This window comes from Thamnophis elegans, chromosome 4 (genome assembly GCF_009769535.1).
Source record: "Thamnophis elegans isolate rThaEle1 chromosome 4, rThaEle1.pri, whole genome shotgun sequence".
In the NCBI taxonomy this organism is placed as follows: domain Eukaryota; kingdom Metazoa; phylum Chordata; class Lepidosauria; order Squamata; family Colubridae; genus Thamnophis; species Thamnophis elegans.
The window spans coordinates 100,637,075-100,663,926 of NC_045544.1; the positions used below are offsets into that span (position 1 = coordinate 100,637,075).

General features: G+C 36.7%; 2 protein-coding genes across 4 annotated transcripts in view; one reads left to right on the top strand and one right to left on the bottom strand.

The window, feature by feature from the left end:
- Nucleotides 1–21,317, top strand: part of DHX57 (DExH-box helicase 57) — a 37,799-nt gene extending 16,482 nt beyond the window's left edge. For both annotated transcript variants that reach the window (XM_032216353.1, XM_032216352.1), the window contains exons 11-24: nt 675–729; nt 1,509–1,702; nt 2,594–2,710; nt 4,372–4,468; nt 6,436–6,609; nt 7,573–7,773; nt 10,202–10,478; nt 11,803–11,898; nt 11,997–12,080; nt 14,964–15,101; nt 15,875–15,949; nt 17,078–17,209; nt 17,645–17,845; nt 20,724–21,317. In XM_032216353.1, coding sequence (XP_032072244.1) covers nt 675–729; nt 1,509–1,702; nt 2,594–2,710; nt 4,372–4,468; nt 6,436–6,609; nt 7,573–7,773; nt 10,202–10,478; nt 11,803–11,898; nt 11,997–12,080; nt 14,964–15,101; nt 15,875–15,949; nt 17,078–17,209; nt 17,645–17,845; nt 20,724–20,867 — 1,985 coding nt within the window. In that variant the 3' untranslated portion in view covers nt 20,868–21,317. The remainder of the gene's footprint in view (nt 1–674; nt 730–1,508; nt 1,703–2,593; nt 2,711–4,371; nt 4,469–6,435; nt 6,610–7,572; nt 7,774–10,201; nt 10,479–11,802; nt 11,899–11,996; nt 12,081–14,963; nt 15,102–15,874; nt 15,950–17,077; nt 17,210–17,644; nt 17,846–20,723) is intronic.
- A 648-nt stretch (nt 21,318–21,965) lies between these two features.
- GEMIN6 (gem nuclear organelle associated protein 6) lies at nt 21,966–25,916 on the bottom strand. Of its 2 annotated transcripts, none has more exons than XM_032216356.1 (3): nt 25,674–25,916; nt 23,977–24,122; nt 21,966–22,916 (listed from the first exon to the last, which is right to left on the bottom strand). In XM_032216356.1, the coding sequence occupies exons 2-3, from the start codon at nt 24,102–24,104 to the stop codon at nt 22,541–22,543; spliced, it is 504 nt and encodes a 167-aa protein (XP_032072247.1). In that variant the 5' UTR covers nt 24,105–24,122; nt 25,674–25,916; the 3' UTR covers nt 21,966–22,540. The 2 variants fall into 2 exon arrangements, with proteins under 2 accessions (XP_032072247.1, XP_032072248.1); XM_032216357.1 differs by having other exon boundaries at nt 25,629–25,905.
- Between the last annotated feature and the right edge of the window lie 936 nt (nt 25,917–26,852).

Genomic DNA, 26,852 nt, shown 5'->3' on the forward strand with positions numbered 1-26,852 from the left:
AGCTTCTTTTACTATTAATTCCTTCACTATTTTGCCTTTTGCTGATTTTACAGCATTATAAGTTTCTATATATTTGCATCATATTGTATTGATAATAAAATATTTGAGCTGAGGAAACTATACCAATTTTAAGAATTTGAAAGGCATAGTAACCATAGTAAAAAGCACTTTTAATATTTATCAATAATTCAATGTAATTATCTTTCAAGTACAAAAAAAGCAATCAAACTTAATATTTGTTTTACCAATTTCTTCTATTTACTTTTCTATTTTTAAATACAAAATAATGTGCATTTTTAGAGTTTTGTAGTGTTTTAAAATTATTTTAAAATATATATCTAGTTTATTATTCAGTGCAATAATTATATGAAATGTTATGACAATTGTAGATTCTCTGTTTATTTACTGAAATTTTATTTTCCAAGCACGTCCTTTTTCATTTTTTTTCTTTTTTATGTAGTAGTTTATTTCTTAAATGGATTAAAATAATACTTTATTTAAAAAAGATTTTTGTTTGATGCCTATTTTGCAGTAAAATTCAGGCTATAACTGTACAACATTGCTCCAAATTTGTTGGAATAAAGCTTCCAATTCTTTGCTCTGTTTTGTACATATTTTGGGTTTATTTCACTAAAACTATTTTCCTATCTATTTATCATTGTTTACATCTCTAGGAAGCACGTTCCCTGTAGAACAGTTTTTTTTAGAAGATGCAATCGCAATGACTGGGTAAGAAGTCTCCAAAACAAGTCTAGCGCCAGCAATCCTTTTACGTAATATAAGTTTCTTTCAGATTGAAAATTCAGACTGTTGTTGGATCAACCTTGCAGAATAACACAGTTAAACCTCAGCTAATGTAGACAACACTACTGCACTGTATCAAATAGGATTTTAAATTAGACGCGCCCCCGGCCACGTTTTCAGCCATGATAGCCTCCTGCAGCCCTCGGCCAGCGAAAATGAAGCTCGGGCAGGCCATGTTGCCCCCCCTCTCCCCGAGCTCTGTTTTGCTGGCAGAGGGCTGCAGCAGGCTGTCTAGGCCAAAAACGGCACAGGCTGCGTTTTCACTGGCAGAGGGCTATCAAAACAAACTAAAAACAAAACAAAGGAGGAGAAATGTTTCCCTTTTGCATTTGAGTATGCAAAAAGAGACAGGAAAGGAGAAAGGAAAAGAGGAAAAAGAAAAAGATGGGAAGAGAGCAAGGAAGGAAAAATAAGTAAAGGGGAAAGGAGAAAGGAGAAGGAATTGGGAAGGAAAAAAGAAAGAAGGAAGATTATAATGAGAGTGAGTGAGAGCCTCAGGGAAGTCCTGCCTTAGCACTTGGCCACCACAGGTGCCCCCAACACAAGTTGCGTGTCATGCCCACCATGGCCATGCCCGGCCAGAGCCACGCCCATTACACAGCACCATTCATAAAGTATAAGCTTCTGGGAAAACTATTTGCTATTTGAAAAGCAAGGATAACTGCTTGCTTTTTTCCCTGTGACCTCTCTCGGCATGCATTCAGGTATGTTTTGGAGCATGGCAGTCCATATATGCGCAGAGTAAAACCAACTGCACACAAGACAGGAAGGCACGAACGGACTGCTGCAGAAGAAGTGGAGGAGACACTGAAGCCCACTGGATTGGTGAAAATTAAAGTGCAGGATTCAGTCCCAGATCAAACACTGACTTTCCAACAACTTCTGATACGTTACAAAGGTAACGATGAACATTGGTTTCCAGGCATTCTTTGTATTTGAAAAATATTTTATTTATTACCTGAAAGTTGTATTCAAAAATTGTAAGACTAAAGCCTCTTGCATGCCTATCTATACTAGGTCTTATTTGTGCCAAATTTTTCAGTTCTTTTTAGAATTTTCAACAGAGAGATTCCAAATCCTGGCCATTATCTTTCATAAAATAAGAATTGACATGTGATTTCAGCTATGCAAGTAAGAATACTGAATAATAGTTAAAATTATTTCCCTTGGAATATGAACGATTGGTGATGAGCAACTAGGAAATGTGTCCATCTTAATTTATTTTTCAATACTTTCTGGGCAGGAAGCAAAATTCAAACTTTTAAATTCAGTAAATTCATGCTCGTACATTGAATAGAGAGGACATGGTACTGAATGAAATGTATACTAGGGATAAATAGGTGAGTGAACAAGCAGTCTGCTATAAGGGATAGTAGAACTCTGTATATGTAGCTCAACAGGGTAATTCAGGTCAGTAATAATATTACTACTAATTATTACTATGATTAATAAATACTAATTATTATTATTAATAATAATATTAGTAATAATGCTATTGTATGTCCAAGTGGAAATTCAGGATTTTATTTATTTTAATAATCTAATCCCCTAATTGAAATGTCTGTTGTGTGAGATTTTAGGACAATGCAAAGGGTTTGAAGAACCAAATTTTATTTTTGAAAGGTTGAAAATATATGTAACACTTTAAAAGTGTCAGAGAAAGTTTTGCTACATAGGAATTTTGATATATCTTGGCGTTTTGCATTTTTACCAATTAAATTTACTACATTTTACTGCTGAGATTATTTCTTTCTCTGCTTATGCATATTTCTTTTTTCTTTTTTGGTAGGTGTTAGCAAACAAGTATTACAAACTATGGCAAACATGGATTTAAACAAAATAAATCTTGAATTAATTGAAGCCTTATTAGAATGGATTGTCAGTGGCAAACATTTATATCCACCAGGTAACTTAAAAACAGTTTAAAATGGTGATCTGTTTAACAAATTGATTAAACTGAATAGTTCCAATATGTACAATTTCATAGAAATAGGACATTCTTACTATTGTGATGAGGAATTACATTTTTAAACAGGCATTGCATTCAGACAACAATTTAAAGAAACAATACTATTTTTACTTGTTCCCTCATCTTCCCCTACTTTTTCATATACAACTCAATTATTTTTATGTTTCCCAGGTTCCTTCTTCAAAAGGGCTAATAAGATTTTTAAGTAATTGTGGTTTTAAATGAATTATTAAAGGTTGTACACAAGAAAATAAGGGAGTGAAAGAGAGTACTTGTAAAAGCACCATATATTTCAAATAAACTAACACATTAGCTGAGGGGTTGTCTGAATTTAAGTAAGTCACATGAACAAAATTCAGGCACTTGGCAAAAAATATAACTTTACAAAAGTTGCAGTACCCTGGGGTCATATGATCATTATTGTGACCTTCCCAAGGGGCTACCAACAAGCAAAGTCAATGGGGGAAGCGGGATTCATTTAATGACCATATGGTTTACTTAACTACTTAAAACCCACTTAACAACTGTGGCAAAAAAAAGATTGTAAAATTGAACACAACTCACTTAACACTCACTTTATGAAAGAAGTTCTGGTCCCAATTGCGGTCATAAATCAGGGGCTACTTTTATAGGATGACTCAAGCACTAAGTGAGGAGGGGCACTTATTAGAGTAGCGTGGAGGCCATGACAGTGCAAGGCATGAATAACTAACATCATCCAAGTATGAAAATAAATGCTCTGAAAAAGGAATATTAGTGTGTACCTTCCCTCTAACACACTAGATCATAAATCTTTAAACCTTACTAAGTTACAAACTCTCATGCAAATAACACAAAGAATACAAAAGAGGTGTTTAGGTGTAAAGACCCAATGGAACTGGATTCCATTATAATAAATTGAGGCTTTAAATGTTCTCTTCAGATCCGGATCAAGGATTTCTTGATCATGCTAACTGCTTTTTCAGAGTCAGCCTTGCATGTTTAGTTATTTATTTATCACCACCTACAATTGGTTTTTAATATATCTATAAACAATATAATAGAATGTCCCTGGTATAAAGAATAAGAAGGGCAATACAAATAACACTTTAAAACACCTATATACAGTACAACACAAATAAAACAAAATGAAGCTAAGTAGCCAGGGCTTAATGTATAAACAAGTAAGGAGTTCATATTGCAGTACTCTCCAGAAAAAAATGTTTTTAATAGACACTAAGCATTATTTTCAATCATTTTAAAAAGATTCAGAGACAACATTTCATATAGGAAAACATCAGTTATGAGTAGGTAGTCATTGATGTGTGTGAAGCAACATACATTATGGACATCTGCAGAGGCAGTAAATGACACACATTCAAAAAGTGCAGAACTTTGATCATCCCAATAGCCCTTCATTTTGACATTGTCCATCCCACCTGTTACCCTCAATAATATAAAAGGCATTTGTTGTAATTGTGTTTTCCAAATGGAAGTACTTTCTGCATTGAAAATGTAAAATATGAAGCAGCAGAGTGGGACAGAAAAACAAAGATAAATATGGCAGTGACGGAAACAGAATAGCTTCGCCTCATTTTATTATTTTAATTCATGTTTAGGTGCAGTACTGATATTTTTGCCAGGTTTAGCAGAAATCCAAGCATTATATAATCGGTTGCAGTGTAACGCCATGTTCAACAACCGGCACAGCAAACGGTATTGTCTTTTTAATCTATTCAAATAAAAAATAGAAATATATTTTAATCTCATCAATGAATTTAGGCATTTTATTTAAAAGTTATATAACATTTCTTCCCTGGACCACATGACTTTTCTGTACTGGAATATCGCCACAGTGAATGCTTGTTTACTAATATTCTATACTTCTCAGTCAAACTTTTGAAGTATTGGAACTTCCAAACTATTGTAATCTGGTTATTGAACCAATAACTTAATAAATATATATTAGCTAATCTTTTAGTACCTCAACCATGTTAAATCATATCTGGGAAGTTGTTGCAACAGAGAAGGCAGATCTCATGGATCCCAATAAATAACATTGTTTAAAGGAGGGACCTGGAACAAACCCAACTCAACAATTCTGGTGGGATGAACAAAAACAGTTAAAAATGGGTGTCTCACAAACAACCTGCCCCTGTGCGATATAGAACTTTATAGGTGACAATCAGAATTATTCAGAAAATAGCTTTAGGAACCAGTGCAGCTCATGGAACAAAACTGTTACTTGGGTGAAGAATCCAAAACATCTGCAGTTGTATGTTGCGGGTATTACAATGAGCCAAACAGCACATAGCAAAGGCATGAGTGACTGTGAGTAGGGCCTCCTGATCCAGGAGTGCGCATAATGGATATACAAGATGGATTTGTGCTACGGTCCTACGAATCCAAGAGTTCCCCTCAATTCTGATCCAGGCAGAGATGTACAACGGAGTATCATAGCATACTAGTAATACAAAAGTATTTTCCTTTGTTACTGGCTGATTTCGCCCAGCAGTTTCTTGTAGATGTTGAAAAGGAATGAGGAGAGAATAGAGCCCTGCAATACCCTGTAAACGAGGGGCAAGGACTAGAGCTCTCCCTTCATCAACTATCCACTATACCATAGCATAAACTAGAACTGGCCTTGAAAGAAAGAAGGCAGTCACAAAAAGTGGTCTCTCACCAAACACCTATAATTTTTTTTAGTAATAATCCCTTTGAGGCTGTCAATTGAGATGGAGATTAAAAGATGATAGTTGTTCTCTGATCTAGACTTCAATTTTCATCGGTCCCAGTCATCATAATCAGTGATCAGGGTGGATGCGACTTAGCTGAAAATAACAGGAGGACAGCTAATTGGAATATTTTGTGTATATACAGTGCTACCTTTCATGTTTCTTTGACTAAAATTAGTGGGTTCGCCCTCTCTATTCATGTACTTATATAACTTTACTTTGTTGTATAACGCCCAGAGTCCTTTCATATTTTCCAGAACTGTGGTAGATAGATAGATAGATAGATAGATAGATAGATAGATAGATAGATAGATAGATAGATAGATAGATAGATAGATAGATAGATAGATAGATAGATAGATAGATAGATAGATAGATAGATAGATAGATAGATAGATAGATAGATAGATAGATAGATAGATAGATAGATAGATAGATAGATAGATAGATAAATAGGTAGGTAGGTAGATAGGTAGGTAGGTAGATAAGTAGATAGATAGGTAGATAAATAGGTAGGTAGGTAGATAAGTAGATAGATAGGTAGATAAATAGGTAGGTAGGTAGATAAGTAGATAGATAGGTAGATAAATAGGTAGGTAGGTAGATAAGTAGATAGATAGGTAGATAAAAAGGTAGGTAGATAGATAAATGTATGTTTCTCCATTTTATTTCTGAAGGAGAACTTTGAACTTTCCCCAAGACTACATATTGTTGCTGGAAGTGCAATTTCCAAAATATTGCATTTTTTTTAATACACTACATATATAATAAGGGCATCTTAACAGTATATGGGCAATTATATTGATGTGGCTTATTTAGCCACATCAAAAAAAAATCAGACAGAAGAATTCCAATTGCCCAATTCTGATTATATGAAAAAAAGGTAATATGATGATGGAAGAAATGCTCACAAAAAAAATCTTTCAAACCTGTTCTCTAATCTTTTAGCTGTGTTGTGTATCGTCTCCATTCAACTCTTTCCAGTGAAGATCAGCAGTATGTATTCTTCCAGCCTCCTCTTGGCACCACCAAGATCATCATATCTACAAACATTGCAGAAACTTCCATAACCATCAATGATGTGGTCTATGTGATTGATTCAGGAAAAATGAAAGAAAAAAGGTATTTAAAAAATCTGGGGGAAGTAATGGCTAAGGACTCAGAACAATAAATGTCTAAGGACCATGACAAGCTGTTATGGACATTATGCGCATAATGTCCATAATAGGTCTGTAGTTTGCTCCACAGTTTTGACTCATGTGCAGAAGTTACTATTATGGTTTAGTTGCTAACATATATTTATGTGAGCCATGGTGGCGCAGTGGTTAGAATGAAGCACTGCAGGCTAATTCTGCTGACTGCTGGCTGCCAGCAGTTCGAATCTCACCAGGCTCAAGGTTGACTCAACCTTCCATTCTTCCAAGGTCGGTAAAATGAGGATCCAGATTGTTGGGGGCAATATGCTGACACTGTAAACTGCTTAGAGAGGGCTATAAAGCACTGTGAAGTAGTATAAGTCTGCTATTGTTATCAACTGTCTGTCAAATTCAATAAGGCTTTGTTTCCTTGCTTTCCTCTCTCTCTCTCTCCTTTTTTATTTGTTTACTCTTTAACCATATTTTTAATGTCCCTATTTAGATAAGATTTAACATTTTTACTTGATTTTCTTTCTATGGCATAGATTTTTCCTGTTTTTCTTTTGCACATTTTAAAAGAGAAACTGGTAACATGTTAGTTGATTGCCTACCATGTTTGATAAGGCTGTATTTTTTCTAGCATTGATCAACTTTTGACTGTATATTTTCAAGCAGTGATTTTAAAAAATATATATTTGGAAATAAGGATAAAGACTGTAAACCAGTGGCCATATATCACAGTGTGCTATCATGCAATTTAACTTTGGCTGATTGTGTTATGGTGAATCTTTATGACTTATTTTATAAACTCTGACTAAAACCACAGTTTAGCAGAAGATTCAAACAGTTACCTAGAAGCATCATACGTTCTCAGTATTATACTTCCTAGTTCATGACCTGTCATGTATTTTGATACTGCAAACACAGTTCTGTATTTTCCCTCTGGTAGGTATGATCCAAGCAAGGGCATGGAAAGCCTGGAGGATTTATACGTGTCCAAAGCCAATGCCTTGCAAAGAAAAGGACGAGCAGGTCGTGTAGCTTCTGGGGTTTGCTTTCATCTTTTCAGTAGTCATCATTATAATCATCTTCTTTTAAAGTACCACTTGCCCGAGATACAGCGAGTGCCTTTGGAACAGCTTTGTCTCAGGTAAATGATTCTTTTGCAAATATTCCAGCTAAACCTCAACACATTATGTGGTTCATCTTGTAAATACAAATCTTCTTCTGTTCTTACTTCCTTTTCCTGCTATTTTCTTACTACTGTCCAGTGGTGGGATTCAATTTTTTTTTTACTACTGGTGCTGTAGGTGTGCCTTGGAGGGTGTGGAGTGCTTTGGTGGGTGTGGCTTGGTGGGCGTAGTGGGGGAAGGATATTGTAAAATCTCCATTCCCTCCCCACTCCAGGGGAAGGTTACTGCAAAATCCCTATTTCCTCCCGATCAGCTGGGACTCGGGAGGCAGAGAATAGATGAAGGTGGGGCCAGTCAGAGGTGGCATTTACAAGTTCGCAGAACTACTCAAAATTTCCACTACCGGTTCTCCAGAACTGATCAGAACCTGGTGAATACCACCTCTGTTACTGTCCCTTAATGGCTTGCTTCTTGGCAAATGTAAACTAATTGCCTGATTTTTCCTGATTAGCTTAGTAAGTAGCAATATCTAAACAATTCTAACTCTGAGGTGGCAGAAGCATCTCCTATTTAGGTAGCACTTGTTTGTGTACAAATGGCACAAGTTCAGTGCCTGGGATTTCCAATTAATTGGATTGAATAGTAAGCAGCCTCTATCTAGAGATTTACAATATTTAGATCCAAAGCAGGCAAATGCACTTCACAACTGTGAAGGGTACTCCCAGTGTACTCTGCAGAAATCCCTGCAGGAGCAATAAAGTACTTTTTCTGAGCTCTCATAAGACTTATATATTAAAAATTAGTCTCCCGCAGTCCCTAGTTTTGTTGGGATGTTAATAGGTTATTAAACAGGTTTATTCATTCCCATGTCTCAAATGGTATAATTACCAATCAATAATGAGATAAGATTTTTAAGAGCAATCAGATAATACAAAATTGACAATTTGTCAAGCACAATGAGTTGTTTGAAGCTAGCAGACAAAGCAAATAAAAGCAGTAATTTATGACAATTTTGCTCATTACATTACTTAGTTCATTGCAAGAAAGACAAGGGGTTCAGAGTAGCATGTTCCATTTAATGACAAAAAGATGAAGCTGGTGTTGAGAAAGTGGTAGAAAAAATGAAGGTTTCAAGAATCTATCCACCTTACCCAGTTTTCAGGACAGGTAGTTCTTGCTTAGTGTCCATCAAAAGTTATGACAGACCCCCCTCCCCCCCAAAAAAGCTAAAACCTACGGTACTTACAACACAGTTCTGCAGTTCCAGTGGTCTACACAACCCTGGGATCACAGGACTGCATTTCAGGCCCTTGGTAACCAGCTCACCCTAACCCTGTTCATCTGTTTCTGGGAAAATATGTTTGGAAAGGGCAATTGCTGTCTAGAAGGGGTTATTAAAGGCAACCCTCTTTTTTCCCCTGAACTAAAGTCTTTCCCCAAATACTGTAGCTATATCTGCCAGATACCTTAGTTCTTTAACTGCATCAATTTTACTTGAAAGGGGAACTGTTCCTGGAAATTACTATTGGGGTGGGGGTGGGGCTTGGCTAAGGCTAAATTGAGGGTACAGCTTGGATGACAGGAGCAAAGTAGGTAGTAAGTAACTTAAAGAGATAATAAAAGCATCTCCACCCATTCCCTTTGGAACGAGCTCCCCGTGGAGATTCGTACCCTCTCCACCGTCCAGGCCTTCCGCATAGCCTTGAAGAACTGGCTCGCCCGTCAGGCCTGGGGATAGGATAGTTGCCCCTCCCGAATGATGAATGTATGTTGTTTGCTATTTTATTACATGTTGTCCTACTGTCTGTATTCCCCCCCTTCCCAGTTTTTGTGTGAGCCGCCCTGAGTCCCCTCAGGGAAAAGGGCGGCCTACAAATTCTAATAAAATTCTAAATTCTAAAAAATTCTAATTCTTGTTATCTGTGAAAGCAACATTTCAACATGGATAATAAAATCACAGGTAATAGGATTTTTAACCTATGAGTGTAGATTTAGATTCTGGAACATTGGAAAATAGAAAAAATATTTCAAATACAAAAAGCACTCAGAAGTAAGTATTGTATACCTTGACTAAAGAAAGAACATTGAAAATAACTGGAGAAATTGTATGCTGGATTCTTGTCAGTCTCATTAAGTAGACCAGACTAAAAAATCAACTCCACAGGAAAACTAAAACTATTTTTATTCGGATTAGCTATAATAACAGAAGTTTGCAAGTGTGACTGTGCTATATCTTCTCTCCTTCTTATAGTTCAGTGAGTTAAGAATGTGTCTGAGCCACTTCCAAATATTTCCTGTCTCATATGGATATAAAAGGTGTTTCACAAGATCTTGTGTATGGATCTTGCATATCTGCATTTTTGTACTCTCTTCTGTACTTCGTTGCATGCACCATATAGCAGAGGATTGGTAATTTTCTTTGGCTGAACAATATTTTTTCCCCAGAATAAAGATTTTGGAAATGTTTTCCACACATAAACTTCATTCAGTGTTATCACAACTTATTGAGCCACCAACAGCTGAATCTATAAATGCATCAAAGACGCGGTTGCAGGATATAGGAGCCTTAACATCAGAGGAAAAGCTTACTCCCTTGGGGCATCATTTGGCCTCCTTGCCTGTTGATGTGAGAATTGGGAAATTAATGCTTCTTGGCACCATCTTTCGCTGTCTGGATCCTGCACTAACAATAGCAGCAAGCAGAGCTCACAAATCACCTTTTGTAAGTATTATTATGATGATCTTGGATTCCCAGAATATGGGTTGTAGTCATTTCAAGAGATGACAGTTCTTGGTTCCCCTTTACCTAGATATGGGCAGCTGTCACTGAGCCAGTGGTATTGGATGTAGGTGTTGGCATCGTCCTTCAATAGTCTTTGCACTTACAGCAGTAGTTCCAGGATCAACATGCTCCCAAGCACCAACTCCACCTAGTTTTACTTTCTCCTTCTTTCAAGGGTGGTTCTTTCTGGTTATGTTCCTGGGAGCATCACACTAGGTCTTGGCACTGAGCCTGTGCACCTGTGGACAGTTCATGCATGCCTTTTATAATGATGGATTGTGTTCTCTTACAAGAAATGGAAGAGGAGCACTGCTTGGGTTGCCTATTTATTTGGAAAGCTCTGGCAAAATGCAGCCTGCAATAACAATGAATTTTTTTTACCTCAGAACACACTGGTACATAGATATACAGTATATACACTTACATTTATTGATAAGACTAAAAAGTTAGTATAAAATATTAAAATTACCTAACAATGAAATGAATATAACAATAATACAAATATCAGTGATGATCACCAGTATTAACACTAAGATTTAGTCATAGGTAAATAGAGCAAATAGAGGTCCATAATAGGGCAACCTAAAAAGATATATGAAAGTAATGGTCAATTTTTTAAAAAAAGACAGATGTATGGTTCTCTCTGCCACTATAGTTCTTTAAAATTTCATCTTTAACTTCTTGCTTAACAGCAGTAATTGGGACCAGATTTTCTGTTGCTAGGTGAAACAATGTGACATAATCAATGTGATGTTGTGATATCACGTGGTCATGGGATACTCCAACCTGTGTGAGGCAGTTGTCAAGCACCGAGATTGTGATCTCATGACCACAGCGGTTGGTGTGATAGCTGGTTATAGGTATCACTCATTCAGCAGTGTGGCAACTTGGAAAGTGGTCATTAAGTGAGGACTACCTGTAGATGAACATCTTGTGAGAGTCTCAGTATAGAGACCAACTCCACAGAACCATCCTCACATGGATCTGTAGGCTGCTGAAGAGAGGTGTTTTTTAAAATATCTGCATAGGACTTTGCTACTTGATCCTTGGCTGAGATCAAATATAGCTTAACAGTTTTAATAATAAGGGAGGCAGTCAATTAACCTATTATTTTACAGGGTCCGAACACCACCAATTTTGAGAAGTTCAACTGTAATTCATTCCTATGTGTTCATAGAATTTAGATAAATTCTATACAGCTGAGACTAAATTTTAACTTTAAATATATTATCTGTGTAATTGAACATTTTTATTAATTTTAAAGATTTCTCCATGGGACAAAAGAGAGGAAGCATTCAAAAAAAAGCTTGAGTTTTCCATAGAAAACAGTGATTATCTGGCTGTCATCCAAGCATATAAGGTAAGAGTTAAAAAGTTCACTTGGAATATCATGTTAAACATCCTTTCAAACTCTGGGGATTAAATAGTAAGGTGATATTTTTAATTTCCACTCTTTAGGGATGGCGCCAGTCTTCAAAAGAGTGCTTTCAAGCAGGTTCCACATTTTGCAGACAAAACTTTTTATCAGAAAATGTTCTTCAGGTAACATAATATTTTTATTTTGTATCTTTACCTTTATAAGGGTTTTGCTGACCTTTTAAAATAATTTGTTCTAATACTTACTTCTTGTTGTGCCATATGTTTTTCCCTTATATATAACCTGAACAATTTTAGACCAGGTTTGTTTATGCTATTATTCTATTTCATTTCATTATGCCTCTGCTCTGGATGGTGGACCTCACGGTTTCAGGGGGAAAAAAGGTAGATAGTTTGCATTTAAGTAGAAGTCATATTGAATTCATACGGCCAATCCTCCTCCTCCTTTGTACCACATTGTTGCCCCATTTGAGATTATATTCTCAAAAAGCACCCAATGTGATGCGTGTTGTAAAAGAAGGTGCTGGGAAGAGGCAAGATGAAATACAGGTCCTTGACTTATAGCTGTCAATGAGCCAGTCCATCATGGTTGTAATTTGTGACTGTCATAACAAGGGTCAGTCATGTGACTGTACCTGATTTTATGAGTTTTGCAAAGGTTGTTAAGAAAATCACCACACAAGTTAAACAAATCCACCATTGTTTAACGCATTCCATAGTCATTTAGTGAATTACTGGTTCAATATGGGTACAGTTTTGAAACCAGAAGTAGGTGCCAGCTTTCAGCAAAACTGTCCTAAAATGCAATCATGTGACACAGAACACTGCAAATAGTCATAAATGCAGCTGTGTTGTCAGGTGCTTGAAGTTCAGGCGCATGACCACATGGCAGGGGAGCTGACCAGCAAACTTTAAGTCCAGCTCTTAAGTAACCCCAAGGTAGGTCTATCATAACTTCAAATGGCCGCTAAGCAATCAGTGATAAGTTAAAGTCTACCTGTAATACAAGTAATACACTATGGTTGCTGTTATTGATCTTCACATTGAGGAACTTTTAGGAAACTGTTGAATATCATTAAGATACATACTAATTATTTTACTAGAAATAATTCAGAAATCACCACCTTTAGCTACATATGGTTGTAGTTGGCGATTAACATACTGAGAACCCAATAACTAACTATATACAGTGGGGCAAAAAAGTATTTAGTCAGCCACCAATTGTGCAAGTTCTTCCACTTAAAAAGATGATTGACATCATAGGTAGACCTCAACTATGAGAGACAAAATGAGAAAACAAATCCAGACAATCACATTGTCTGATTTGGAAAGAATTTATTTGCAAATTATGGTGGAAAATAAGTATTTGGTCGATATCAAAAGTTCATCTCAATACTTCGTTATATATCCTTTGTTGGCAATGACAGAGGTCAAATGTTTTCTATAAGTCTTCACAAGGTTTGCACACACTGTTTCTGGTATGTTGGCCCATTCCTCCGTGCAGATCTCCTCTAGAGCAGTGATGTTTTGGGGCTGTCGCTAGGCAACACGGACTTTCAACTCCCTCCAAAGGTTTTCTATGGGGTTGAGATCTGGAGACTGGCTAGGCCACTCCAGGACCTTGAAATGCTTCTTACGAAGCCACTCATTTGCTGCCCGGGCGGTGTGTTTGGGATCATTGTCCTGCTGAAAGACCCAGCCACGTTTCATCTTCAATGCCCTTGCTGATGGAAGAGGTTTGCACTCACATCTCACGATACATGGCCCCATTCATTCTTTCCTGTACACGGATCAGTCGTCCTGGTCCCTTTGCAAGAAACAGCCCCAAAGCATGATGTTGCTACCCCGTGCTTCACAGTAGGTATGGTGTTCTTTGGATGCAACTCAGCATTCTCTCTCCTCCAAACACAATGAGTTGTGTTTCTACCAAACAGTTCTACTTTGGTTTCATCTGACCATATGACATTCTCCCAATCCTCTTCTGGATCATCCAAATGCTCTCTAGCAAACTTCAGATGGGCCTGGACATGTACTGGCTTAAGCAGGGGGACACGTCTGGCACTGCAGGATCTGAGTCCCTGGCGGCGTAGTGTGTTACTGATGTTATTACGTTGGTCCCAGCTCTCTGCAGGTCATTCACTAGGTCCTCCTGTGTGGTTCTGGGTGTTTTGCTCACCGTTCTTGTGATCATTTTGACCCCACAGGGTGAGATCTTGCGTGGAGCCCCAGATTGAGGGAGATTATCAGTGGTCTTGTATGTCTTCCATTTTCTAATTATTGCTCCCACAGTTGATTTTTTCACACCAAGCTGCTTGCCTATTGCAGATTCAGTCTTCCCAGACTGGTGCAGGTCTACAATTTTGTTTCTGGTGTCCTTCAACAGCTCTTTGGTCTTCACCATAGTGGAGTTTGGAGTGTGACTGTTTGAGGTTGTGGACAGGTGTCTTTTATACTGCTAACAAGTTCAAACAGGTGCCATTAATACAGGTAATGAGTGTGGGACAGAGAAGCCTCTTAAAGAAGAAGTTACAAGTCTGGGAGAGCCAGAAATCTTGCTTGTTTGTAAGTGACCAAATACTTCTTTTCCACCATAATTTGCAAATAAATTCTTTCCAAATCAGACAATGTGATTGTCTGGATTTGTTTTCTCATTTTGTCTCTCATAGTTGAGGTCTACCTATGATGTCAATTACAGGCCTCTCTCATCTTTTTAAGTGGGAGAACTTGCACAATTGATGGCTGACTAAATATTTTTTTGCCCCACTGTATTTTCACTATATATTTATGTATTTTTATACGAGATAGATATATTTCTCCTATATCTTCCTGCCCCAATATTTTATTCTATATCAGCTTTATAATAGTCAGAGTGAGCAAAATGAAGGCATGCAAAGGCCAGACATATTCTATCAGTCTTCTGGGGCTGATCATCTGCTGTGCATCACTAGTTCATACATTGGTATATGCCAAATGGGAATAAGAGAGTAGCATTAATAAACTACTAGCTATATATTCATTATTCAAATAAATCTTTCCCATTTTTTAAAGGAAATGGCACGTTTAAAAAGGCAGTTTACTGAACTATTGTCTGATATTGGATTTGTGAAAGAGGGACTCCGAGCCAGAGACATAGAACAGAGGTTTTCTCATAGAGGGGATGGTGTTCTTGAAGCTACAGGAGAAGAGGTAACTGAAGGGGAAGTTTTTTAATCTGTTAACTTTTCTACCCACCTTTCCATGTCTCCTTTCTTCCTCACCCATGTTCTTAAATAAAGATGTTTATATTTTATCTAACTCCCATATAACTATACTGATTATTTCTGGAATACTTCCTATCTTGTCAAGATCTAGTAGACTGAAGATACTTTTCAAGTTGCTTTGAGTATTATGAAAAGTCCTTTTTTACTTTCTTGCATACTGGAAAATTCTTTCAGTCAGGCGTGAACTTTGTCTGTTTAGTCCAGCTAGTGGGTTGATAAAGCAGAGTATTTGAAAACAAAACCTATTGTATGTATGTATGTATGTATGTATGTATGTATGTATGTATGTATGTATGTATATATTATAGTTAAACATTAGTGATGTATTAATATAAATAATGTTTTCATTACAATAATGTTGTAATGCTAACTTGATTGTAATTATAACTTTATTAAACCTGCTTAGTTACTTTAAAAGTGGATGCTGACATGTATTATTGAACAGCAAAAAAAGCAAAGAAAATTCAAATACAAAAATTATAATATTACAATTCATTTGTAGATAACTCATCCCAAGATATGTCTAACAGGAAAGCAGTTCATTTAAAAGTAGTCTCTATGAAAATCTATTGATTTTCAAAGAAACCTGACACCAGAAATATTCAGGATTTCTTGCCAGTTGCTACATGCTACATAGTTCTTTGCCAATGCCTGCATAAGGGATGGTCTTGATGCTCTAACTTGTCATCTATGTCACAGGCAAATGCAAATGCAGAGAATGTCAAACTGATATCAGCCATATTATGTGCCGCTATGTATCCAAATGTGGTTCAGGTAAGCATATAAAAATAATCATCATTTGCTTGTATTAATATCTATTACTCTGACTGAAATAGAATTGATTGCAATACCACGATATTTTAAGGGGGGAATTTATATAAGAACTTCCTTAAGCATTAAAACCATTTTGATCTCTTGGCTTTCGGGATAATTCATTATTTTATTTTATATCTATATCTTCTATTCATGTTTATATATGTTGTCAGTAAAGAAAACAAAGCTGAATGCCAATTTTTCTTCATGTGAGATTGGCTTCTAACTCTCCAGTATATGTAGCTTGTTTGCTACTTGGCAACTCATTATTTTCAGGCATTTTCATGATTCCTTTCTGCCTGGAACCTACTGTTTCAATCCTCCATTATAGGCATATTGTTACTGATTTCTTAATTCTGCTTTTAACATTCTGCAGTGCTCTTTTTCCCCATCCTACCCCAAAATCCGAAACTAGGACTTACAAGATATTTGCAGAAACCAAATTGTAACGTTTCCTGGAGTTTTATTGCATTGGCTTGAGATGGGGACAACCAATTTCATTGTATTTAAGTACAATGACAATAAAGATAATACTTAGTTAGTTGGTGAATGATACTGTTTTGCAAGACCAGTCTGTGTTTATAGCTGCAAGTTTAGGTTTAGAAGGCTTGGCTGAGGTGCAGAGAAAAGTGCAGAGAAGTGGTAGTTACTGACATAATAAGGAGTCCTTGGGGAGAAGGAAAAAATGGTAACTCCTGGAAGTACATAGTGTTAGAAATGAAAGCTGGTGCTTAAAACAATGTGCTTTCCAAACACCAGCAAGTGACTTCAGGGTTGGATTAGATTTTTACTTATTTTACATACACTGATCATACTTACAACCATGAGACTCCAGTTATCTTGTCAAACAAAAGAATCCAAGCTATGGCTTTGTAATATATACGTTATAATGTGTGCTACTGCTAAGTCTGGAATAGATTTGAGGAATGATGTAGTCTCTCTGCTTTTCTTTTAAATTTCACAATATCACCTTGTTGATTTGTCAGAGGAAAGCAGTTTAGTAGAAATGTCTCTTTCTATATATCTCTGTTGAAATAAATGGGAATTGTTTGTGGATATCCAGTTCACAATTTTTATTTACCATTTTAGATAAAAGTACCCGAAAAGAAGTATCCAATTATTAAAGGAGCTGCTAAAAATAATCCAAAACCTGAAGCACTGATGTTTGCTACAAAACACCACGGTTATGTTCACATTCACCCATCCTCTGTAAATTATCAGGTAATTTTTAATACTTTACTCCAGTCAGTAAAGTATTCTACCCAAACTTATTCTAGCATATGTAGACTTCTTTCTTTGTGGAAAGAATAGCATGCACAACATCAGGCAATAGTTGCCTGCTTATATGCTATAAGCCTTGTTGAAAGGTATTGAATATTTCTGTAAACACCAACACAAGGATACGTCTTTCTCTCCTTTCTCCTCCAGCTTACTACATATTTCAGGTTTCATATGAAACCTGCCTAAAGGTTTCAAATATCATCTCTATGTCTTCTTCAGGTTTGGCCACTTTATGCTGGCACAGAACAAATGTTTGTTAGCACTTAGCAAAATCTAAGTGGCAGTTATATAGTATGATACAGATGCTATTTATAGAATCAGAGTTGTTCCTGTTTTAAATGTCCCATAAGTATTCTTTGGAATTCTGTATTTCAGATAAAGAAGTTTAATAGCCCCTACTTGGTATACCATGAAATGTTAAAAACCAGCCGGGTTTTTATTCGAGAATGCAGCATGGTGTCAGTATATCCACTGATCTTGCTCGGGGGAGGCCGTGTGAACATGCACCTCCAGAATGGGAAATATGTTGTTTCCTTGGATGATGGGTGGATTAACTTTGTTGCAGCATCACGTCAGGTAAAGATTTAAGCAACTCAGCAGGTCCATTATGTTTCTTCAAGCTGTTCTCCAAATCTGTTAGATTATAAATGTTGTAATCCCAGTACACTTAAAGGACAATGTCTTAAGAATGGTTGAGTAAACCGTTCTCATAATAAAATTACAGGTAGCCCATGACTCACAATCACAATTGAACCCAAAATTTCCATTGCTAAGCAGGAGAGTTGTTAAGTGAGTTTTGCCCCATTTTACAACCTTTTTGCCACAGTTGCTAAACAAATCACTGCAGTTTTAAGTAAATCATACAGTCATTAAGCAAATCTGGCTTCTCCTATTGACTTTGTTTGTTGGGGGCTGGCTGGGAAGGTTACAGATGGTAATCACATGACCCTGGGACAGTGCAACTGTGAGAAATACATGCCAGTTGCCAAACACCTGAATTGTTGATAATGTGTCCGTGAGGAGTATGCATCGCTAATAAATATGAGAACTGCTGATAAGTGATTTTTTTTCAACTTTATTGTATCTTCGAACAGTCACTAAATGTATGGTTTTAAGTCAAGGACTATATGTACTTTCATTTGCAGTACTGGATGATAGTGCCTTTCAATAGTATAACTTTCAGTATCAATATAGGGAACAGATTGTGTTCCTTGAAGAAAACCCCCTTCTGGACTATTTGGTCCCTGAGGCTGAAATGGAAAAATGTATATGTTCTAGAAGGCACCTACAATACAATGAGCAGCATTTTATCTTACTTTTAAAATTTCCTAAATTGAAAAGCACCATTTTCTTTCTTATGACTTTATGGCTTCAAAGTGGGGTAGATGATTTAAGAACGACGCCTCTTTCATGGATATAAATGCCTTCATTGTTTGAGAACCATTGTTTTTCAGTTCACTGGTATAATACAGACCAATATGGTACTTTGTATATGTCTCATGCAGTAATGTTGCACTTACAACATTGTACAGTAAGATAAATTGTCTCAATGAAATATGCCTATCATAATATATGCCTATCCTCATGATAAAATTGTCATCTTACAGCTAGTCTCTTTCAGATAGGCTTAGGCTGGATAAAAGAAGCAGGCCAGTAGAGGTGGTTTTTTTTTTAAAGCATCACATGAAAGAGAAGCCTGAGAAAGGCCATTATTTGCCTGCTACAGCATTACCCTCTCACATTTGGCTGTGGATTCTGGGCTTTCATAGTCATTTGTGGTTTGGCTACCAGTGAAAACCAAGCTTTGCCCAGCCTCCAGAGGCACTGGGAGGGGGGGGGGGTGGTCTCATAGGACCAGTGACATTGAGGAATGGATTTCACCGGAAGACTATTCCTCTGCTCCTTTTATGATAATCCCTACCCTTCCCTCCAGCCTAATGCGCCTGGCTTTTGTATCTGTAGCAGCAGCAGAAGCCACTACTGCTGTAGATAGTTGCCTCCTTCAGCCATGTTGCTATTATTGCTTCACACATTTCAGATATTTTTGCATAAGTGTAGCTGATCTTCAATGAGAGGCAGAAAAGTGGCAAGTAGAATTTCTTTCCACTGGTTCTAACCTAGGCTTCCCCAAAAAGCACGAAGCAGAGTCCTGGTCCTGACAAAACCCCTTTTATTAAATGAATGTGAATTCCTCTCATTCATATTCAGCAAAGGCCTAGTAAAGTCTTTCAAAAGTGAATTTATGACCAGAGATCTTATCTAGCTTGGAAATCTGCCATGTAAGTATTTTCCAAACGTAGTGCTATGCAAGGAAAGTGTTACAGTCTCTGAGATTCAGACAGATCTTCACAGTTCTGAAATGAATGAATGAACAAATTGTTTCCTGCAAAAGCCCATTCCCCTTTCGCTCTTTTTATTTTCTATGGGAGGGGCCATTCACAGTCCACCTATGGCTTTACTCCCAAGTCAATCCTTATTTCTTAGCTGTTCTTTTCTTCTGGCAGCTCTGCACATGCACACACTGAACAGGCTCCACCTGTTTCTCTGCCTCAATGCTGTCTAGCTCCAAAGGCAGCTGAGAACTACCAGATGGCCTTCGCCCCATCTCTGCCTGACACAGAGCCCTCGTCCGAGCCTTCCCTAGCCTCCACGACTGGCACATGTTCCTCCCCAACCTCCTCATTGTCCGACTCTGCTGCCAGCTCTGCTAGGCGCTCACAACATCCACTATTTTTGCCCCTCATTCCCAGAACTGCTGTCCTTTATCTCATATGAGGGCACCAGCTTTTTGCCTCGTTGGCAAAAAGAACTGTAGGGTCAGCCATTTCCCAAGTGATATACTTTCCTCCCATTTAAAGATAGAAGGGAAGCATGTTGCAGGTGTGAGAAACAGCCTTTCACTTTCTTAAAAATGAACACCTTTCTTGTGGTCTTAAAACATTTTGATTGTATGATGCAATCAACTTGTGCAGGTAGACATTAAACTTGTAAACGTAAAAATTCCCAGTTAATATATAGAAAATGTAAGCACTGTGAACTTGGTATATATAGCCTTCCATGTCTGGCTTTCGTATTTCATTCTCTTTCTATCCTAATTTGGAGCATTGAGATACATGTACGGACAATGTATATCATAGTTTCAAGCAATATTCTACTCAATGGGACTTGTACAAAGATCTACAGTTGCAAACATATTAAGAATCAAACAGGATGTCTTTCTTGAACCACTATCCTGCTGCCACATAAGAAATTTGGATAAAGAGGTATTCAATATTTGCTGGTGCAATGCATGGTATAGCTATTCAGAAAGAGAAAATAGTGAACAGCATCCAGAGTCAGAGGCAGCATAAAGGAATGGCTATGTTCTTCATACTATGCTTAGGAAGTGTTTTGAGTGGCTAGTAGAAACCTCATCTAGAAGAACTTTATTTTAAGTGCATATTTGTAATTTCAGGTAGCAGAACTAGTGAAAGAACTTCGCAGTGAACTTGACCAGTTACTTCAGGAAAAAATTAAAAACCCCAGCATGGATCTGTGCACTTGCCCTCGAGGATCTCGGATTATCAGCCTGATTGTAAAACTTGTGACCACACAATAGCATTAGCTACTGTGGATGGCTTTCTTCTAATGTTAATGACAGAATAATGAAATGTGACACTGGCTGCTGTATAGCTATTTGGAAACCTAAATATCCAATTTAAAAGCGGTTTTTTTAAAAAACAATTTTATAAACATGATAGAAATTTACACAATAATAAGGAGCTTGCATACTTAAAATAAAACTTTTTTGCAAAGCAAGGAAGTGATAAGCATTCAGAAAATCATTCATGAACAGATCACATATACATTTAATGTTGAATAATTCACCACTCCCTTTTTGTGTCTAATAAAGCATTAACTCTGGCAGGATACAAATTATGGAATAATTGTAACATAAAATTGCCCTAAGATCTCATTTCTTATTCTCAAATAATGCAGCATTGAGCCTGATGATATAGGTTATACATTATATAAATATTGTAATAAATAAAGGAATTCTCAAAACAAATAGCTGTCGTTCTTTCTTTTTAGGAAAACTATATTGTTTGAAACTGCTCAAAGCATTGTGGTTTGATTTGTGGATATAGTGAGAGGGAGGGAAGTTTTGCACAAATGATGATGAAAGGATACGTTTTACACCTCTATTGGAAAATGGCTACTTCCTGAATTTTTGAGCATGATTCTATCCAGGACAGAAAATGAATGAGAAATTTAAGTATAACAAAACTTATTTTATGATTAACCGATTGACTTACGGATTTCATCTGGAACCTCATTATTAACAAAGCCCAAAGTTTTTGCAAACTTCTATAAGGAAATTTTTATGAATTTCAGTCAAACAACATTTTGGAAATACGTCAATAAAGTTCCTAATGAATTTCTTAAGAGTTTAAACAGAATAATATTTAGCACACTTATTAATACTGAATGTATATTTTTAAACAGTGTTTCACCTCAATTACTTATTCCTGGAAAATGTAGTGACCAGTAAGTTTCATGAATACTGAAGTGAATGATCAAGAACTTTGTAGATAGTGTGCATTGGGTCTTTAGGTACACAATCTTTCCCAGATGCCACATTTGGAAATATAATTGTCTACTCAACCCTTTTCAACATGATGCCCTGCAGCTATGTTAAACTACAAATCCCAACAGATGCAACCAAAGCATGTTTTAATTTTCAATCAATGGTGTGACCATTCAAAGGAACATACATGTACTAATACTAAAGTCAAGAAAAACTGTCATATTGCATCTGAAAAAGTCTTACATACAAAAATGTCTATTTTCAGTATCTTAAAAAGACTTGGTACAGTCCTTTTGTATGTGCTGTCCTGTATGTGCAGAAAATTAACTTCTAGAATTTACTATACAGTACTTTCAATTGTGAAATTGGCTGCATATTCATAGGAAGAAAAACTGTCCAAAATATTTTATTGCTTATACTACTGTCCCATTTTCCTCAGAAAAGTTAATATTTTGGTTTCAAATTAAGAGACTGGAGAGAATAAGAATGTGACTTATATTTACTATTGTATGAAAAAACCAACTTTGCAGGAACTTGGTGGGAAAAAAGTCAAATGATTTTAATATAAAAATATAACTAGCACAACTGCTACAATTGATATTTATATACAAAACAAAATTTGGAAACAATGGCTGAGCATCAACCATTAAACATTCCTACTTTTTATTAAACTGCTGTTTTAAGAATAATGAAATCTATATGCCTCACTGCTGAAGTGCAAGATAGCTTTGAATCAATCCTTGAACTCTACACAAAATTATTTCATTAGAGCTATTGCAATCTTCTGGTCCATATGGTGGGTCAATGGTTAATACACCTGCCACGCACAGCGTTGGTTGTGATTCTCCTTGTTCTTTTACAGGGATGTGGTTTTTCTCCAGCCAGTTCTTCAATGAGTTTTTCTTTCTGTCCAGCTCTTCTTGATTATAAGTTTGACTTTTTCCAGCCATGAAGAGATGTGCAAGTTTTTCTTTAATTTCATCATCTCTTTCAGTCACTATTTCAATATCCTGCACAGCATGTCCTAAAACAACTAAAACAGACACTTTTCCATTCTCAAGGGGATTTGCCAGAAGAATACTGTCAAGAATAAAAGGTTAATATGAGGATATGTTAAGTGATCACATTGCTAGTTGGCTTTTTCATCCATACTAGGCCTTTCTATCAGTCTTTCACATCAAAAAAGTTTAAATCAGAATGAAACTCTTTTCCCAATGACAAAAAACTGAAATTGCTATGGCATTACAAGTTGTCCCACAAGTTACCCAATAAACCTGGGGCTTGAGTTGCATTAGCAATCCTTGAAGTTTGTAATAACTATATCAAGATCAAAAGCCAGAATAAGTGAGGCATCTCCAGTTAGACTCAAAATATTTTGATCAAATCATATACATAATATATATTACATGTTTGGTAGAATTATTTTTCATCAGATTTACATTTTCAATTGACATCATGCTAAGATCTAAAGTCAATTACCATCCATTTTACATATACTTTAAATATTATTATACAAAATGCTAATATTGTGCAAATCATTTGATGAAATATTTTGGTCATGAGCAAAGTATCCCCCAACTTTGGTCCTTAAAAGTATTCATTTAAATTAAAAATTTTCCATGGTGTTAATATACAATTATCCTTGTCTAAATGCTATAGAATACATGGGAAACTATTTTTACAATAAACATAACAGTTCATTTACTGTCCATACTACCTATGATATATAAGCCAACATAAAGAATAGATTTTCCCATTGTTAGCTGCTACATCCATCATTGCAAAAACTGAAAAATTGGCATATGCATTTCACTAGATAAATAAGTATGGAAATGGCTGACTAACTGACAAAAAGTTTTAAAAACCTGACAATGTAGAATAAGTTCACTAATAAATTTTGTCAATGTTTATTAGTTGTAATTTTTTCCTGAAATTACCTACATATTTTCAAATGTCTATCAGACAGAAATATTTAATATGTTTGTATTAAGATTTCATTTGTATTCTGTTTAGGCATACAATCTCCCAATTTAATTTGCTTTTCATTTTATACATTATAATCATTCATCCCCTTCATTCCCCCTTAACACATGTTCTTTCTCAGAAAAAGTATTTCTATATAGAATTCACTGAGACATACTTGGCCGAAACTGGATCAACTGTTAAAACCCATCCTTTGTATTGGCGTTTCCCGGCAGCCAGTACTTTGATTTCTTTATCCACAAAAGCCAGCCATTCCAAAGGAGTTTTCCTCTGCCATTCAGTCATATTTTCTTTTTACTGAACCTAATGAGAAAAGAAAACATTATTGCCAGCAATATTCTCCTGCCTCTGTATTAGGAAAACTTGCCTATTTCCCTGATTAAGAATAAAATGGCCCTGTTGGATCAAGTCAAGGTTCATGTTAGCCCAGGATTGTTTATCAGAATGGCTAATAGTTGCCTATGAAATGCTCACAAGCAACAGTTAGATTCCTCCCTGGCTATTGTTCCCCTGACATTGATAGTTGGAATGCACAGTGGTATATTAACCATTAAGCAGACTAAGCATGTGCTTAGGGCACCAGGCCCAAGGGGGCACCACAAAGCTGAGAAAGAAAGAAAATCCAATGAAGATTTGTACAGTATGTACATGGAGGGGGGCACCAAGATTTGTCAGTGTTTAGGGCACCAGTGAGCTTTAATCCACCACTGGGAATGCAGACCACCTGAAGTCCAGTTGTAACAATACCTCTTGATAGACCAGCATTTCAAAAACTTACCCAGTCCTTTCTTAAACACAAATCAATGTATGTCTTATAAGTCTACAAATTTATTGTCAAAGACTTTTTGAAAATACAGGTGTGCCACGTTACAAAGTTCACCTCTATCTGCTTGTACACTTCAAAAAACATCATTAAGATGGTGAAGCAGGATTTACTTTTGCAGAATCCATGCTGACTTTTCTTTAAAGAGGCTTATTCCTCTACTGCAGTGGTTCCCAAACTTAGCAACTTTAAGACTTGTGGACTTCAACTCCCAGAATTCTCCAGCTAGCTCTTCTGGCTGGAGAACTCTGGGAGTTGAAGTCCACAAGTCTTAAAGTTGCCAAGTTTGGGAACCACTGCTCTACTGCTTAGTTATTTTTCCTTTGCTTACTCTTTCCACTAATTTATCTTTACCAACCTATTATTTCCAGGATCTCCTGGAGCCCTTTTTAAAAGTTACTATCACACTGCCTACCTTCCAGCAGGGGACTAGACAGGCTACATTTTTTTGCGATAATAACCACAATTTTGGGGGAATGTCTGCTTCGGTTGAGTTCTTACTGTACAATCTTTCCAAATGTCTTAGATTAGAATACTATATCTTAGCTTAGTAGCTTACTTTACTTTAGCAACTCCAGTTCCTTGAGAAAATCAATGCAGGCTCAGAAATTTGTCCTACATCTTCTACAGTTAACCAGATGCAAATAATTAATTCAATTTCTCTATGCGAAATCTTTCCATTCCTTTTTCATTTAGAAATCCAATCGCTTTCCTTGCTGGTTTTTTTGTTTTGTTTTGTTTCAGATATGTTTAAGTAATAACTCCCACACACCCACCCCGGCGATAATACATACTCATACCATAATAAAATCATAACAATCATTATGATTTTAGCAATCCGTATCATCGATATCTTTTTGCCAATCGCTCTTCCGTAATGAAGATGAGATTGCAATATCATTCCATCGAATAATCTTCCCACGAGACTACTGTTCGTTAGTACTAAGTTCAGCAATGTTCCTAAAAGTATGAACCCCAATACATACATTAATTTCAGGTCGCGAAAAAAAACCTGCAGTTTAAGAACGCACCGTTGAATCCCTCGCGGTTCTTACTGCATAGTCAACGCCATAAAAATACAGCGCGTTGATTAAAAAAAAGAAAGCTGGGCTGCAGCTATTCTTGTCCTTTAAGTAGAGGTAGCACTCGTATACATCCTTAAAGATAAATTACAATCCGGATATCCAGCTTCAGCAGCCGTCGTTCAGTCAGAAAAGCCTTTAAAAGAGAGTGCGAAGGCGCCTCCCTCCCGCCCGCCCGTCCTTTCTGGGACCCAGAAGGCACTGCGTTCAGGGGCTTCTTTATTCCCCTTCCGTAGCCGGATCTATCCGAGGAGTCTTTCAAAAAGGTCGGGACTGAATGGAAGAAGTGCTTTAGCATATTAGACTCGTAGAATCGCAAGGATTAAAAAAAAAAGTTTTGAAAAACTGGTTTCACGGCGGACTTCACGTTTCTTTCGCCATCTGTTTCAGAACACATTTAGGGATTTAACTAAGAGGCGATTCCGTTTCTGTGGTTACTTTCTAGTTTTAGCATTCAGCTTTTAAAAGCTTTATCTTCTAGGTCTCGTTATATATTGGTTATCTTATTTTGGATGGATGTGAAGGCTTAGCTAGTTGTATAAGCAGTTTCGAAAAGAAAATTACTCTTAAAGGTAGAAGTGACGTTTCCCGTCGCTGGACCTCGAGTTTTGGCGGCTTCATGGATATTGTTTTGGCAAGAGCAGGAAGTAGCTTTGATTGGCTTTCTTCTGCAACTCTTCCGGGTTTAGCCCACAGTTTTAGGAGTTTTTAGTGATCGCCCATCCAGGTACTTAGCTAGATCTGGCGTTGTGTTGTTTTTGAGATCAGCTAAGATGGCACTGATAACCAATAATTAAATACAGGCAATGGCTCTGATAAATATTAGAGAAGTAAAAGAATTTGGAGGGGAAAAATCAATATTTGTTTCCCCTAGCGCGCTACATTCTGTTAAAATCTTGAATGATCCTTAAACGCTTTTTAAAGTACATATTAACTACTGACAAATATGCAGCAGCCGTACGTCTCAACCGCTTTTAACTTTAAAAACAGGCGATGTTTTAAACACGCCTGTTCGCGGGGTCCTAACGTCGCTCAAAATGGCGTCACGTCCTATATCCCATCTCTTCCTCCTCCTCCTCCTCCCCTTTTTCAGCCTAACGTTACTATGGAAACAAAAACTGTCTTTCC

What these genes read in the sequence shown, in the direction of transcription:
- GEMIN6 (XM_032216356.1), bottom strand. Translation starts at nt 24,104, where the DNA reads ATGACTGAATGGCAGAGGAAAACTCCTTTGGAATGGCTGGCTTTTGTG. An exon ending in GTTGATCCAGTTTCGGCCAA is followed by an intron (nt 22,917 to 23,976) that starts GTATGTCTCAGT and finishes TATTCTTGACAG; the next exon opens with TATTCTTCTGGCAAATCCCC.